The sequence below is a fragment of the Zosterops lateralis genome (genome assembly GCF_965231275.1).
Source record: "Zosterops lateralis genome assembly, chromosome: 12".
Taxonomy (NCBI): domain Eukaryota; kingdom Metazoa; phylum Chordata; class Aves; order Passeriformes; family Zosteropidae; genus Zosterops; species Zosterops lateralis.
In genome coordinates, this window is record NC_139772.1 from 9,785,446 (window position 1) to 9,802,289 (window position 16,844).

Here is a 16,844-nt window from a genome sequence, read left to right on the forward strand (position 1 = left end):
TCTTTTTTTTAATAGTTTTTTACATATAATACTTGAGAATAAGTATTTAAAATTTGGAGGAGGGGTGTTCACCTCATTCAAGGTGTTTTTTCTGTGGTGTTCTGCTTAAAAACTTAAGATTTATTTTCAAAGCTGATAAAAATAGATGTTCTTGCTTAGACTTCAGATCCCTCCAGAACTCTCTTCTGTCTCCATCAGTGCCTAAAGGGAAATATTTAGAGTACAGCACTGATTTTGGTGTCTTTGATTGGAATGTATGTGGAGATATTTGTGTTGATACATCCATAGACCTGGAAATACATTCTTTGATAGGTGCTGAAGAGAAGATCCTTGGAGAGTTTAAAGAAACATATAATCCAAGTGCTCCTGACTTCCACCTGCAAGCAATGATCCAGTCTGCTGGTAAATTGGTTCTTATTGATAAGCTTCTTCCAAAAATGAAAGCAGGAGGCCACAAGGTCCTTATCTTCTCTCAAATGGTGCGCTGCCTTGATATTTTGGAGGATTACCTTATACATAAAAGGTAAGATTCATCTTTTGTATCCTGTAGTATATTGTTCTGTGAATGGAAGTGCAGGATTAATGACAGCAGCCCACCAAAGCTGGGAGTTCTGTTTTCTTTGTTTGCTAATCAGTGTGTAACTTTGTATTCTGTGATCATTTGTTCACAACTAATTAAAAACTTGAGAGAAAAACTCAAAAGAGGTTGTCCAGTTTGAGTAAACAATGTGCCTTCAGTCTGTTGATTTTTCCATTAAACATTGAATTATGTATATAGTGTTTTTACATCTGTCAGAAACCTGGTAAGTTCAAGCTTATCATTGCTTGTCCCAACCCCAGGAAGCACTTAATGTGTTCTTTACTTACTTACTTGAACTGGAACCAGATGGGTCCAACATACAGCTCCTTCCAAAGCAATATAAACACGAAGGGATAAAACAACTGGGGATGTGCTTTTTATTAATGTAAAAGTGCAAATGTTCTTCCTGTCTTTGCTAAATTGACTGCTTTGAATTTTGCAGCAGAGCTGAACTGCCAGCCATAAACCTGCTCCTTAGGCTGGCTTTTGCCATCACATGTAATTGCACCCTCTGATTATTCCAGACTATTGACTCCATGGAAACGAAATGCTTATTTGAGCATGTGACTAAATAAATGCATAAAACCTTAAACTTTAAACTTGAGGACAATTAGTTGCTGTATCAACCTGAAAATCTATGACAAGGCATAGTTGTTGTTTTACCATTTGTTGCAATGTACATTCTGCTTTGAAGTGTGTAATTGTCAGTGAACTGCATCATAGTAACACAGAGTTAACATGTTGAAAAAAAAAATTATTAATGTTAAGCCTTCCTCTAGTGGATACTGGAATACTGGATAGTAGATTATTTTAATATCTGTTTTAATGATAGTTTTATATTAAAGGTGTCTCTTTGAACTGGGAGTGCGACAGTTTCTGTTTAATTTTAAAAGATTAATTTTAACTTCATAGTAGTACTTATAATTCAGTATGGAAAATGTTCCTTTTTCTGCAGCATTGTTACATTTAGACCAGTGAATCATATCTACAGCTGGAATCTTTTGAAATGCATGGAAGCTGAAATTTGCTGTGTGCTGCCATTTGATTAGAAATGTTGGAGTGCGCACATGATCAGACTTAGCACTTAACAGAATTCAGGCCTGTAGGAAATAGATGGCTGCCTGCCAGAATGCCTGTGGTCCTGTGGATTATCTGCTGTGCCATTTTATAGCTGATGAGAAGAAAAATGGTTGTGAGGCCTTTTGACTACTAGATACGCATTCAGCTTGTTATTCAGTTTACAAGTACAGAAGTATTTGCTCCCTTTTTAAGCATTTTGCTTGATTTCAGAAATTTCAAAGCAGTCTTTGTAATTGTCAAAGGTAACAAATGGCAGTTTCACTTCAGGCTTGAAAATTTGCTGGGTTTCATCTAGGAAGCCTTGATAAAGACTGTTAAAGGTGCTGTCATGTCCCTTTTGTTCCATTTCTCTTAATCTTTACAGAATCAGTATGCAGTTTGTCCAATGACAGCTCACCAAGTTTTGGTTTCTGCTGATTGCTTGTTACCCTTAATGTGTTCAGGCAATTTGATGTATAATACAAGAATCCACTTTCCTGCTTCTGTGACCCCAGATAGGGATCCAAGGATAATATGCGAAAAACCTGAGTGTGCACATAGGACTTCAGGTTAGGGCGTGTTTTAGTGCAACTAAGTAATGCACCTATAATCAGGTAATTGCTTAGTGGACAAAAAACAGAAGAGCTTGTCTTAAAATGCTCAATGTTTGGACTTGCTGATGTGCATTGGTACTACAGCTGTGCAAGTTCTGACATGATTCTTGGTTACGTTACCCGCTGCTAAGTTAGTCTGTATCGCTGTCCTGCACTGCAGACAATAAATCTGTAAGCAGTAGAGGTGTTCAGAGGCCTCTTTCCATTACAAACCCATTTGTACAGCAGTGTGTGCTGTGTCTGTGGCCCTGTGCAGGTACCTGTACGAGCGCATCGACGGGCGTGTGCGCGGGAACCTCCGGCAGGCGGCCATCGACCGCTTCAGCAAACCAGACTCAGATCGCTTCGTCTTCCTGCTCTGCACCAGGGCTGGGGGCCTGGGCATCAACCTCACTGCAGCAGACACCTGCATCATTTTTGATTCTGACTGGAATCCCCAGAATGACCTGCAGGTAAATTTCTTTGAGCGTGGTAGAGAGCCCTAATTAAACCCGATGGGTAAAAATTTCATTGCTTTGAATATTGTCTCTGTTTGAACGCACATAATTGTAAAAGGTTCGTGTTTTTAAGGCATGCGTTCAAAGTTTTTTGATGCCTTTAATTCAGAAGAGATTTCATTTGGTTGAGAACTTTTCTTTCAAATCAGTTACTTTTGAAAAATACAGCACAGGTAAAATCAGTGATTTGATAAAACCCTTAATAATTGATGACACTGATGAACCCAGGGGCTGTATTTAAGTGAATTATACTGACTTAATGAAATGTACTGACTGAATTACACTATAGTTGTACTCTCTGACACAGTTTATGGAAATTGAGGTGTTCAGTTGAAACATAATATACAGAAAAGGATTAATATGCATTAAGAAAAAGTGAATTAATCAAATCTAGGAATTGGATGCTGAAATTGAAATAATTCTCAAGTTGGAACTCCTTTTCTGTTTGTATCAGGAGATCAGCTAACTAGGAGCTAGCGGGTCTTTTTAGCTGCTGTTACTGCGAGGGAAGTCGGGAGGGTTCAGCACAGGTCATTCACCTGCATTTTTCTTGCTATGCTGTTTAGAAAACTGTTCACAATGTGAAAAATATCTGATAGCTTCTGTTTGCTTAAATGTGTGTTGATTCCTTTTGAGTTCATTCTCCTATTCTTGGATTGGGCTACAGCAGCAGCAGTTTTTTTAAAAATCAGCATGTTATTCCTAGGTAAGTCTAAATTCTAACTGCCCTCCTCCCTTCCTTCCAAAGGCTCAAGCCCGATGCCACAGGATTGGCCAGAACAAGGCAGTGAAGGTCTACAGGCTGATCACACGGAATTCCTATGAGAGGGAGATGTTTGACAGAGCAAGCCTGAAACTGGGACTGGATAAGGCTGTCTTGCAGAGTATGAGTGGAAGAGAAAACAGTGTTGGTGGTGTATGTAGATTCATTTCCTGAAATAACCTTCCTTTTGCTTTTGTAATCGTGGGAATTACTTTAAATTACAGAAACTGCCACTTATCCCTTTTTCTGTCGTTTGCATCTCAATTCTGTTTTCTGATGTGAACTAGCAATATAGCTGATATAATTTTAAATCTAGTCAGTTTCTCTGATAAATCTTTCGCTATTTCTTGCCTCATAAAATAAAAGGTAGATAATGTCAAAGTTAAAACAAGGAAAAGTTTCTCTTTCTTTCCTTGTATCTTCTCATATTAAGATAATGTGTTACTGTAATTTAAGTATGAACAGGTAATTTTTTAATAAATATGCACATCATGGTGTTAAGAATAGCCCCCAAAAAAGAGGCATGCTTGTAAAAATGTGTACTGTAAGCATCTAATTTATTATTTCATCTGTCAGCTAGACTTTTCTCATAGCTTTTAATACTCCAGATTTAGACTTATAGATCATAAGGCACAGTTGGGTTGTGGAAAGATGGGAAAGAGGAAGAGTAAAGACTTCAGGAATTTTTTTCTTGACTATCTAAACCTGATTTTATTTGCTCAGATCCAACAGCTCTCCAAGAAGGAAATAGAAGACTTGCTTCGAAGAGGTGCCTATGGTGCCATAATGGATGAAGAGGATGAAGGCTCCAAGTTCTGTGAGGAGGACATTGACCAGATCCTGCAGCGTCGCACCAAAACCATCACAATCGAGTCCGAGGGAAGAGGCTCCACATTTGCCAAGGTGCAGAGCAGCAGGGTGTTCTGGGACAGTGAAGAGCTGTGAATGTGACTGGATGTTGTAGAGCTCAGGCCTTATTTTTAAGTTATGTTTACTTGTGTTTAATGGGGGTGTGTGTGGGGTACATGTTTAAGGGTCTTGTGTATGTGTGTTTATGTTAAAGTGCACATAAAAATCAGATTGCCACAGATGCTGTAAATGCCAGGTGCAAGGAGTGTGCTTGAGCAAAGATGAGTAATGGATCTGTGCTGCTTTGGAAAAGGTTGGGGGTTATGTGAGATACAATGAGCTGCATTAACCAAGAATATTTAAAAAAATTTGGTTTTAGATCTATTTGTATTTAGATGTATTAAGGGCAGGGGGAAATATATATGAGAATAAGGGTAAAAATTGTCTGGCCTAAAGATGCATAAACAAAGGATCCATTTTGAACCTTGAGCTTTTTTGGTAAAAATTGGAGAAGCTAAATAAGAAACCTTCTAAAAGCAGTGAGTGAAGATACATAGATGTACATGGGAACAAGACTGAGACTGTAAAATATCAAGCAGTAAAACCGAGCTTGGGGTTGTGGGCACTTCATGAATGCAATTGTGAGAATTCCAAAAGAATCTAAAAGGCAAAGAAACAAGAAGACTTTAAATATCATAAATGTATATTTATATTCTTAAATAGCAATATTTAAAAATATTTTTTATTTATATGTTTATTTAGGTTTTCTTATATCTTGCTGATTTTGGCTTAAATAAGAAGTAGATTTCTAAAGATCATCATCACTGTCTTTTATCAGAAGAGTTAGAATTTTTATGTGTATTTACTCTTTTCCCAAATGCAGTGTATCAGGGTTTTTTAAATGCCTTCTGAAATTAAGCCTATTCCATGCACTCAGGCTTTGATTGTTGGCAGCTTAAACGCCCCTTTGAAATTTCCCTCAAGCGAGTACTTCTGCATGAGATGAAATCCCCAAATGCTGATAAGCCTCTTCAAAAGATTCTTTTTTCCTCCATTCGAGTAATTTAGATTCAGACTTAGAAGCAGAAGAATCTTGCTGCTTAATGTTCTTCTCTCCTAATGATGCATAAAAGTTCATTAGATTTTTCTGATATTTTATGGATCTGATTTTTAAAAATTAAGGGGGAGGAGAACTTTGAGTTGCTTTGCAGTGTAAGTAACTTCTAAAGTCTTAACAGCTGCTTGGGAGAGTTTTGATGAAATAAGGTCAGGCAATCTTCACAGCAGTGAGGCAAACTACAAACTTTTGATGTATGATGTTGGTAAGCTTTAGTTTTATTTATTACAGGCTAGTTTTGTTGCATCTGGAAACAGGACTGATATTTCACTAGATGATCCCAACTTCTGGCAGAAATGGGCCAAAAAAGCAGAAATAGATATTGATGCTATCAGTGGTAGAGTAAGTACTTTTTTAATGTGTGTTTTTTCAAGTGTGTGCTTGCTGTTGAATTCTGAAATTGCAGGTGTGGGATTTCTGGTGCTTTTTGATTAATTTTTCAACAAATCAGACTTCTTGTGCATGGGCAGTCAGCCTGCTGACAGCTGTAGTATTTCCTATTTCCCTGCTGTCCAGAAAAAGTTGGGACATTCCTGATTTTTTGTCAAAGACCTGAAAATGATTGAAAGTGTGGAATTACTCTGGTTGTCCCATTTCTCTGTCTGTAAATCTTGGACTGGAATCTGCAAAATAAGTGCTAAGACAGATAGAAATTTTATAATACTGTAATCTGTGTCCTATACTTGGAAGACATTCCCCATGCATTTGATTCAAAAAGGTTTCAGTGCCCCTTTACTCTGCAGTCTTTGTAAGAGAAGTCTGTGAGTGTTCAGCTCAGATGAGATACTGTGTTGTTTGTAACTAATGTGCTGGCATTAGTACATGAAACTCATTGTTGCCTTAAATACCACAGAATGTTTTACTTGCTCCATGGGTTCAGTGTTATTAGTAAATAGATGTGAATGACAAGAGGTAGGAATTGTTTCAGAACTGAAGCCAAGTACTGTCACAAGGTTTCTCTCACAAGGTTTGTTTGCGATTTTGCAGAACAGCCTTGTTATTGATACCCCGAGGATCAGGAAGCAAACACGGCCCTTCAGTGCCACAAAGGATGAGCTGGCAGAGTTGTCTGAGGTGGAGAGTGAGAGCGAGGAGAAACCAAAGCTCCGCCGGCCCTGTGACCGTTCCAATGGCTATGGAAGGACAGAGTGCTTCCGTGTGGAGAAGAACCTGCTGGTCTATGGGTATTGTGTACTTGCTTCTTCATTCTGTGTTGTAAAAATATGGTTTTTTCCATGTAGTAAATCACATTTGTGGAATAACTTAACTCTACATTGGCAATAACCTGGCGTGTGTGCAGAAGATGTTTTTAGAACAGGAATTTCTCTTGCACCCCTTAGTAAATGTTCCTGACAATTTGCAATTAAAGAAACATTAAGAAAGAAGGGTGAAAACCTTTTTTCAAATGAGATTATAGCATTTAATATGGGCACTACAGGAGTCTCTCTAAAAACCATTACAGTAAGTGCTGCAGGCAGACTCAAGACTCCTTAAAAATGTCTGAAGTAAAGGCTTGGTAGGTAACTTGATTTTCATAATTGTAGAACATCTTGCACTTCTGTGAGGCACAAATAGGAACTGAGAATCTAACCAGTTATTTTAAGCGTACTGAAATCAGATAAGTTGATTTGGAAATCAAATCTTAGGTCTCGTCTCACCCATCTTACAAGAAAAATAACAGCATTCTTGTCAGAATGAGTTCCCATCAGTTTTGTGCCTTTAAAGTTTAAAACAATTATTCATACTTTTTATAAAGAGGCACTTTTTGTTTAAAACTGATTTAATCAGTTGGAGTTATGTTGCAAATGTTACTTTCTTATTTCTACTCAGTAACTTAAGCTAAGAGAAAAACATTTAGAGCTGAATGTTTCAGAGAAAAATTTTCTTTTGTAAGAGAAGTCTGTAGCTACCCCAGTGTTTCACTTCCAGGTGCTGATTTGTGTTTCACTTTGGACTAGGTGGGGTCGGTGGAGAGAAATTCTGTCCCATGGTCGCTTCAAGAGGCAGCTGAATGAACATGATGTGGAGATCATTTGCCGAGCCCTGTTAGCCTATTGTCTTGTTCACTACAGAGGGGATGAGAAAATAAAAAGTTTTATATGGGATCTCATCACCCCAACAGAGGATGGACAAACACGAGAGTTACAGAACCACCTCGGTAAGGACTTAATGTGTTCCTGCACTTAAACAGCTTATAGGTGTGTGCCTGTGGTACTGGGATAAAATCAGCTAAAAACCCTCTCTGAATGCATCCTACTTGAAATAAATGGAATTTATTTCAAGCACATAATTCAACTGATGGGCAAAGAAGTGTCCTTTGCCTTGATTTGATGGCTTACCGAAATGGTGTTTGATGTGAGCTTTCATTTCATAAGAACCTCTTCTGTTCCATAGTAGGTGACAGACAGCACACTCCTCTTTTCCCTCTCTCTTGTTTGTCCTTACTGGCAGTGTGTCCTCCAGTGGTGTTCTGAGACATAAAAAGACTCCCATACTGAGTTACATACATGACTCACATAGAGTTAGTGTTGTTCCTGCACTGAAGATCACAGTATCTGTACAGGATATAGGAACTATAAGTATTGTGGGCATCTATATCTATACCTTTAATATTTTACATTATATAGGTTTATCAGCCCCTGTGCCTAGAGGAAGAAAAGGAAAAAAAGTGAAGACCCAGCCTAGCACTTTTGATATACACAAAGCAGAATGGCTTCGAAAATACAATCCAGAACATCTGTTGCAAGATGAAGGATACAAAAAGCACATAAAGCACCATTGCAACAAGTAAGCAATAGCTGAAGTGTGAATATCTTTCAATGTTTGTTTTTTCTTCTAGTTTCTCATTGTCTTAGACTTTAAAATAGTTCGGGCAGTAGGAGGAAAGAGGTTTTAATGGTGTTAGTTTGATTAGAATAAATAGGTTGTGGTGTATTTGGAGGTGAATAGATGATTTCACATGTAAAATAATTGTGTTACAATTTTTGATCTGTTTTTGTCTGTGGAGAGATCTCATGCTAACATGTTTGGGATGCCTTGCAGCAGCCAAGGGACTGAAGAGTGGGAGTGCTTATCAGAGAGGCTGAAAGCACTGAAGTTGTTGCCCTCAATCTTCACATGCTGTTTCCCTGGCACTTTTTCTAGGCTTCAGAGAATCTGAGCTACCAGCTTGTGAAAGCTTAGTCATTCATGGCAGTGAATGAGCTTGGTTTACATAAATGATTTTTCTGTAGCAAAACTTGTCCTATTCTTCTTGGAAAATTCATACAGCTGTAGTCAAGGATGGAGATAAAGCATGGAGAAGTCACTGTGGTCATGCACCAAATTGTGAGTGAGAGGGAATTGAGAGGTTAAGGGGAGGATGTTCATTGTCAGCCCAGTCAATCCTCTCTTGGGCATGTTCTAAGCAAGAAAAGGGAAATAGCAGTTTTTTCTTAGCAGTATTTTATAAAGTAAGTGAAGAGTGTTCTGCAGACCCTGGTCTTCAGGATTTGAAAGAAATTTTGCAATTAAACAATTTGTAAATGTGATGACAATTAAAAGTCTTAGGTCACTTGAGCTGGATGTTACCACCTTAAAACTGCAAGAAGTATGTTTTAGGAAAATGATTTGAAATCTCTGTGATATTAAAAAAGACAAAACAAAACCATCCACAATTATTGAAAGCTTTTAGAGTTCTAATCTTCGTATTTCTCTTTTTTCTTTATTTAGGGTCTTACTTCGAGTAAGAATGCTCTATTACTTAAAACAAGAAGTCATTGGTAGTGAATTCCAAAAGGTCTTTGATGGAACTGATGCCAGGTGAACTGTAGAGAGAGTATTTTTACTTGTTTATTTCAAATGTCAGATGAAAATTCAAGAATCTGCCTAGCCCTAAATAAGAAATGTTAAAACTAAATGTGTTTATCCTCAGGCTGTGAGGAACATGTTTTTATTTTCTCTTTGTTTACTAAACACTTCATCAACTTGACATGTGTAAGTCCTGATTCCTCTTTATGAGTCTAGCTTTATAAAGTAAAATAATACGATTCAAATAGACTGAAAAAGTGAGTGAAAGATAGAATTATATACTTGACATGATAATTGGCAGGTTTTCCCATGCTTTTGATTATGTGCTCTGTGTTCTATTAATGACTTTTTTTTTAAACTTTTTTTTTTAATGCAAGTATTGCTGTTCAAAATTTCTTGAACTCACTGCTACAGGAGCTTGTGCAGATAGAAAGTTGTAATTTGGTTCAGAAATACTAGTGAAGAACAGTCCCTCTCGTGCTATTAAACACTGGCACAGATACTCCTTGGTGTGCAAAGCTGTGCAGGCACAGGCTGCTGGGAGTTGAAGTTCAGTGAGAGAGGAAGAATATTGTATGCTGGTTTTGCTTTTGTATTCTTCCCCTGTTACTGGTCTCAAATACAAAATACCAAGCTGTCTGGGTGTTTTGTATTGCTGGTTTTAGGGTTTTACTGTACTTATGTGCTTGAAGAGAGAAGTTTCAAGTCCCACACAAAGTAGAGAAGTATTAAGAAAATTAAAAAAAAAAATATTCCTTCCTCCGAATTCTATTGATGTTGGTATGCTCTTGGTGATTCTCTTTAGTGAAATTGATGTTTGGGTTCCTGAGCCAGACCACTCTGAAGTTCCTGCTGAGTGGTGGGATGCAGATGCAGATAAATCTCTCCTAATTGGAGTTTTTAAACATGGTGAGTAATGAGAGTGATTGTGTATGTACAGTCCCTGCACCCCAATATAAAAACACTCTACACTCAATATTTGCCTTTTTTTTGTTTAGTCTGGAAGTTGAATTTTTGCCTTTTTTTTTTTTTTTTTTTCCTTTATAGGTTATGAAAAATACAACACTATCAGAGCAGACCCAGCTCTTTGCTTCTTAGAAAGGGTTGGAAAACCAGATGAGAAAGCAGTTGCTGCTGAACAGAGAGCAAATGATTATATGGATGGGTATGGAAGGGAATGTTTTGGGGTTTCAAAGCAAATGTGGATTTACATGCTGTACCTTATTATCTTTGTAACTGGTTTTACATGAGTTTGGTGTCATTGTTGTAAGGAACACTGCTTTGATTTTACTCCCATAGGGTGGAAAAGGGGAATGGTGGGATTTCAGTTAGGGGAAAAATGCAGCTACTTGTTATTAATAAGGATCTGACATCATGTTGATTTATTAAAAATACTGCCTAGACATTGAAGTGCAAAAGCATTCAGAGGTGGAGTGCTGCAGACATATTTAACTTGATTTCAGGTCAGCTTTTGATGTCTTAGTCTTGTGTAGCTGACCAGTGACCTCAGTAGATCAGAATTACTGATAACTGCTGAAAGAGAGAACTGCTTTTATTCATTGCCTTATTGCTGAGGTTTTTAGTTGTGGTCACAAAGAATACCTTTGGGTGATACAGGGAATTGGGGGGAGCAAATTTGAGCCAAAGCTGCCATGAATTACTTTCTTAATTTCAAACATAAAATTAAATACAGTCTCTTACTAAATTTAAATCAGTTTTGCTTAATTGAAAGGAGTGTAAGAATTTTTCAGTTAGTGTAAAATATTACTAAAATTACTTCTTTTGTGTTGAAATTTTAACAGGGATGTAGAAGATCCAGAATATAAACCAGCACCAGCACTGTTTAAAGATGACATAGAGGTACAGTAGGCACCATTTAATAGCTCCCTTTAACACTCATTCACTTAGACACATGTTCACTTGTAATGTAATACTTCTTTCTTTTTGTTGAGCAAATTATTACTTCTTTTTCTGTATTTCTCTAAATTGATAAAGCTTACTCCATGTGTTTCTGAAGTTGTCTGGGGGGGTGGGAATGGTAGGCAAAGGTTGCATAGTTCTGTTGTATGCCCTGTTAGCCATTTATCCAAACTGTTACTTCTGTTCTTTGTCATATTCAGAAATTGTTGTAAGATGTATGTTTAACCTAAATCTCTGGAGAAGGCTATATTTTAAATTGTGCTTCACTTCTGTTTTTTTACAGGATGATGTTTCATCCCCAGGTGATCTCGTAATAGCAGATGGAGGTAAATCCATAAAACCTCAAATCTCAGCCATTTGCTTATGTGTTTTGAATTGTTTCATTCCTGTGATTCTTAGCTAAAACATAGATTACCTGGTGTGGAACCATAGACCTCAGCAATGATCAACTTCTTTATTTTTCCCATTACTTGGTTCTCATCTAGATGGACAAATGATGGAAGGGGACAAAGTCTATTGGCCCACTCAGTCTGCCTTAACAACGCGTCTGCGCCGCCTGATAACGGCTTATCAACGCACGAGTAAAAACAGGCAGGCCCAGCAGATCCAGCCAACATTCCCAGTACAAACCAATATGATGCAGCTTCCATATGAAGAAGCTGCACTAAATCCAAAGATGGCTGCTAAGATTGAAAGACAGCAAAGGTATGTGCAGCATGAAAATGTACTTTTTCAATCTGCCCTTAAGTAAAACATGGTAAAGACATAATGTGTGAAACAGTGAAGAAACTGACAGAATTTCACATCTTTTTCTTGCTGGTCAAGATGGACAAGAAGAGAAGAAGCTGACTTTTACAGAGTCGTGTCCACATTTGGAGTGGTGTTTGACCCTGAGAGGGGACGGTTTGATTGGACCAAGTTTCGAGCGATGGCTCGGCTGCACAAGAAAACCGATGAGAGCTTGGAGAAGTACCTGTATGCATTTATGTCAATGTGCAGGAGGGTCTGTCGTCTCCCCTCAAAAGAAGGTGGGTGTTTATGTTTTTACTTTTTAAATTTATGTTGTCAGTGCTTAACTTGAAAAGGTTTTCCTTTCATGTGTTGGAAGATAAAAATGGAGGAAGGAGGAAGAATTAGGAAGCATGTTGAGAGTAAAATTGAAAGCTTATAATGGGGATAAATAACTGATTAGAGTTATCTGCTTGAAGTACTGATGTGTTGGTTTTGGCAGACTCTCATTTGCTTTGTTTTCATACAGAACTGGTGGACCCAAACCTTTTTATCCAGCCCATCACGGAGGAACGCGCCTCCCGGACTTTGTACCGCATCGAGCTCCTGCGGAAAGTGCGGGAACAGGCTCTCAGACACCCCCAGCTCTTTGAGCGACTCAAGCTGTGCCAGCCAAACCCAGACCTGCCTGTCTGGTGGGAATGTGGGACTCACGACAGGGATTTACTTATTGGAGCTGCTAAGCACGGAGTTAGCAGGACAGATTATCATATCCTTCGTGATCCTGAACTCTCATTTATGTCTGCCCAGAGGAACTATAATCAAAACAAAGTGGCTCTCTCAAGGACTTCTACCCCACTCTTGCACCAGTACCAGATGGCATTATCTGCTTCTCCTCTTACACCTCAGTCAAGACTGTCAGATGCTAAAGTGAATGCTTTTGAGGACACAAAAGCTAAAAGTGAAAATCTGAAAGAGGACCCTCAGTCTTCTGAAGAGGAATCTATGTCTACAGAGGAGACACAGACAATACTGAAATCTGAACCTTTGAGTCCCAAAAACGGCACCCCGATACAAATTACAGACCACAGACCTAGCGTGAAGGCTGAGACAGACAGGCGCATGGTGGCAGCAAGGACAGAGCCTCTAACTCCAAACCCAGCTTCCAAAAAACAGAGAGTCAGCAAAAGGGGCTCTGACTCTAGCTCTGACTCAGACTCTGACTCAGATAGATCATCCTGTTCTTCCAGGTCATCATCTTCATCCTCTTCGTCTTCCTCATCTTGTTCCCACTCTCGATCTGGCTCTAGCTCTTCATCATCTTCATCTTGTTCTTCAGCATCTTCATCCTCCTCCTCATCGTCCTCATCATCATCGTCGTCATCATCATCATCGTCTGAAGAGAGTGATAGTGATGAAGAGGAGGCACAAAAACGTGGTATGTGTGTAGTCTTACTTCTGCAGTATAACTCTTAACTAGTTTATTCTTAATGGAAAAATGTCTAAAAAAGGCTATTAAATCCCTCAGAAGTAAACTTCATTAAATATTAAGTAAATGTAAAGAAACATATTTGCTTGATTCTTCCAAGTGAGTTGGAAGAATTTCTGGAGTACTGCTTTTTGTTTGCTTCATATCAGTGCCTTGGGTGAGGTCCTTAGGATGTGTTGGCTCCCTAAGCAAGGTTGCTGTGCATGTGGTTCATGTGTGGGAGAGTGGAATGGACAGTGTTTTCTGGAAATATACTCTGTGTGTGTATTCCCTACTATGGGTTCTTTTTGTTTCTAAACAGATCCTTTAGGTTTCCCTGTTTGTTTTTTCCACTCTTGCTCACCTGTCTGTGTAGCTTCCTCATTGTTCTTTCATGAAACCTGCAAGTTTCCTTTTGTCAAAACTTGAGTCATGTCGGCTGCTTTCTATTGTGAACGGGACTTCTATTGTGAATTTTCAAACACCTAAATACTTTTCAAAAAATTCCCTTAAACCTGCTTAGGCAACACAGAGGTGACTGCAGCACATAAGACCATGTAACACAGCCACAGTGAAAGCTTCAAACTAAAAGCAAAAACCTCTGATGAAGTGATTTAGAGTTTTTAATAACCCAACCATTCATTATTTAATACACTCCTTACTTTGCTGCTGTGAAGTGACCTCTGGTTCTCCCACTGAAACTCAGAATGTGGAAAGATTTCTCTGTGTGGCACAAATGGTAATAGAGAAGGGAAGAAAATGAAGGTAGGCAGTGGGATTAAGAACCTATTTTTTTCCAATACCTAAGGGGAAGAGAGCATTGTCTTAATCAGATGGATCTTCTTGTCCATAAAAATGACAGATGGAAACTGTGGGGTTAATTTACTGGGGAAATGATTACTGGGCAAGTAAAATGCCACTTACAGAAAATTAATAATACGCTGCTGCCTGTAGCAGGGAAAGGACATTTTTAGAGGAAACAGTTGTATGCAAACAGTAAAATAAAGGCAGCAAAGGAATATTTATTTAACATAAATATTCAGATAGAGATTGTGGATACCATAACCATGCTACAAGTCCAAATATTAGGCTCATTTTGTGCCAGCTCAGTCTGTTCAGGCAAGTAATCCTGCCTTCCTCAGACTGCAGAATCCCATAAATCAGTTTGCCTTTTTGTTTTGGGGTTTTTTTGGTGATTTTGCCATTGATGTTGAAGAGATTGGTAAATGCCAGAAAGTTCACTTCATCCGTATTATAATTTTAAGCCCAGGTTTTATTTCACTGGTTGTACAATGGCAATGACCCTTTGGCATACTTTCCACATTTGAAGCATCTCTGAAGGAAGTGCTGGATTCTATCAGATGACTCAGTACAGAGCTATTGTTAAGGACAAATTTAATTTGTGAAGAGCTGCCCCTCTTACTCTTTGTGCTGATGTAGTAGTTATATTTTCAGGCAACACTGTTGTTTCAGACTGTTTCCCCATGTTTCCTCATGTCATTCTGTTGTTGTCTGGATGGAGGCAAAATGGGAATACTAATGATGAAATATAGCAAAGTCAGAGGACACACTGGAAAGATAATAGGAAAAAATCCTCAGTGATTAAAAATTGAACAGTTGAATTCTGCAGGTACACATGTTCAAGGCATGGAAAATCCACTATTCCATGCAGTAAATGAAATGGGCTGTTCTTTAAAGTACTGTCCCAATGGATTTGCCATGTGCTGGTGATAAGACTCCTTTGATTTCAATTTAGTTCTATACTTTAGTGAATGTTGTCTTACAAAGGAAGTATGTTAAGTGAAGACTGTCTGTTAGACTACTCTGAAGCATGTCTGTTTCCAAACAGCTAAATGTTTGACATCTTAAGCTTCAAAATACTAACAGGAATATGTGTGGAATTTACATCCCTTGAAAATGATCAGCCTGAAAAAACTAATAGATAAATTCTTCAGTTTAACTTTGTGTTTGGGCTTTCTCTGAACATTGTTTTGTGTGTTTTGTTCACCTGACCGTCTTACAGTGAGTGTTTAATTCCCTTACAACATAATGATTTTGATGGTTTTATTTAGCAGAAGGAACTCCACATATAAAAGCCTATGATGAAGAGAGTGTGGCCTCTCTGAGCACTACACAAGATGAGACACAAGACAGTTTCCAAATGAACAATGGGACACCAAATTCCAGTTATCTCCTACAAGGTGGATACATGTTGGCTGCATCCTACTGGCCAAAGGCAAGTTCATAATGCAACTTTGAAAACCAAAGTAGTAGTTGAAGGTGGGCTCTAACATTAATACTCTGTTAAATATGTTAGAACCATGAAGCAGGGAAAATAGTTGTAGCATTTGAGCTTCAGGACCTTTTACATGTTGCTAGGTTGACTCCTGAAATATGCATTTAAATGTGGATACTACTTTTCATAAATTTTGAAGGGGAGCATAACTTAAATGTCACAGGTCCTAGGGACGTTGTGAAAAACGATACTCAAAATGTAAAAAAGTTGACTTAGGGGGAGAATCTTGAACTCAGAAATAAATATTTGCTTACAGAAGTTGTAATTTTAGCAATGACAAGTTATATCTGACAAGTAACTGTGAAATGATCAGAAAATCCAGTAGTTTCTGTGGTCCTCATATACTTAGCTGAGTTTACTGGGACTTGAGAACTGTGCATTACGGAAGTATGTGAAGTGTTATCTGTGTTTGGTGTCCAAAGGATGAGAATGAGGAATCACATGGTTTTGGAAGCTAAAAGGAGAATAGTAGTCCAGAGATTTGGTTTTACAAATGCTATTTGCTGTATGTTATGGTGCTGCTCACAGATTCACATCCTGCTAGCAGTGAGTCAGAGCCACACATACAAATACTGCTTTGGTAGTTACCATATCTTTCCTTTAAAAATCAGGGAGATAGTATATTTCAATCATTTGCCTGACCCTGTACAGATGAGAGAAATTGGATATTTGTTTAGAGGTACCTAGTGAAATTAAGTCCAGAAGTGCTTTCACAGATTTACAGCAAACCAGTACAAACCCAGGAATTTCAAAAATCTTCAAGTCCAATGGTAAAAAAGTAATTTCTCGGCAGAACTAAGAGCTAATATAAAAATGTAACAGTGTTGGTAAGCACTGGTCTTACACAACGATTTTCTCTTGTTTTTAGGATCGAGTTATGATTAACAGACTGGACAGCATTTGTCAGACAGTGTTGAAGGGTAAATGGCCTTCAGCCCGAAGGAGCTACGACAGCACCACGGTGGCATCGTTCTACACCACCAAACTCCTGGACAGCTCAGGGGCAGCTGCAGAGTACAGTGAGCCCAGTGCACCCACACCCCCTCTTGCAGCTGTAAAAGAAGAATATGAGCAGTCACCCCAGCTGTCAAAGGTGAAGAAGCATGTACGAGAAAAGGAGTTTACAGTGAAAATCAATGACGTATGTTTATTTTTATTGCCCT

The 16,844-nt window shown here is 38.4% G+C and overlaps 1 protein-coding gene across 8 annotated transcripts in view; it reads left to right on the forward strand.

Moving 5' to 3' along the window:
• The window catches only part of CHD9 (chromodomain helicase DNA binding protein 9), an 85,260-nt gene that overhangs the window by 57,929 nt on the left and 10,487 nt on the right, over nt 1-16,844 (forward strand). For 5 of the 8 annotated variants that reach the window (XM_083870513.1, XM_083870510.1, XM_083870511.1 and 2 more), the window contains 18 exons: nt 313-523; nt 2,510-2,705; nt 3,499-3,666; nt 4,237-4,416; nt 5,711-5,821; nt 6,467-6,663; nt 7,438-7,637; nt 8,107-8,266; nt 9,191-9,280; nt 10,074-10,177; nt 10,316-10,433; nt 11,071-11,128; nt 11,472-11,514; nt 11,674-11,893; nt 12,014-12,216; nt 12,447-13,355; nt 15,458-15,621; nt 16,550-16,822. In XM_083870513.1, the coding sequence (XP_083726639.1) occupies nt 313-523; nt 2,510-2,705; nt 3,499-3,666; nt 4,237-4,416; nt 5,711-5,821; nt 6,467-6,663; nt 7,438-7,637; nt 8,107-8,266; nt 9,191-9,280; nt 10,074-10,177; nt 10,316-10,433; nt 11,071-11,128; nt 11,472-11,514; nt 11,674-11,893; nt 12,014-12,216; nt 12,447-13,355; nt 15,458-15,621; nt 16,550-16,822 (3,605 nt within the window). The remainder of the gene's footprint in view (nt 1-312; nt 524-2,509; nt 2,706-3,498; nt 3,667-4,236; nt 4,417-5,710; nt 5,822-6,466; nt 6,664-7,437; nt 7,638-8,106; nt 8,267-9,190; nt 9,281-10,073; nt 10,178-10,315; nt 10,434-11,070; nt 11,129-11,471; nt 11,515-11,673; nt 11,894-12,013; nt 12,217-12,446; nt 13,356-15,457; nt 15,622-16,549; nt 16,823-16,844) is intronic. The other 3 variants (XM_083870517.1, XM_083870516.1, XM_083870512.1) reach the window with 2 other exon arrangements.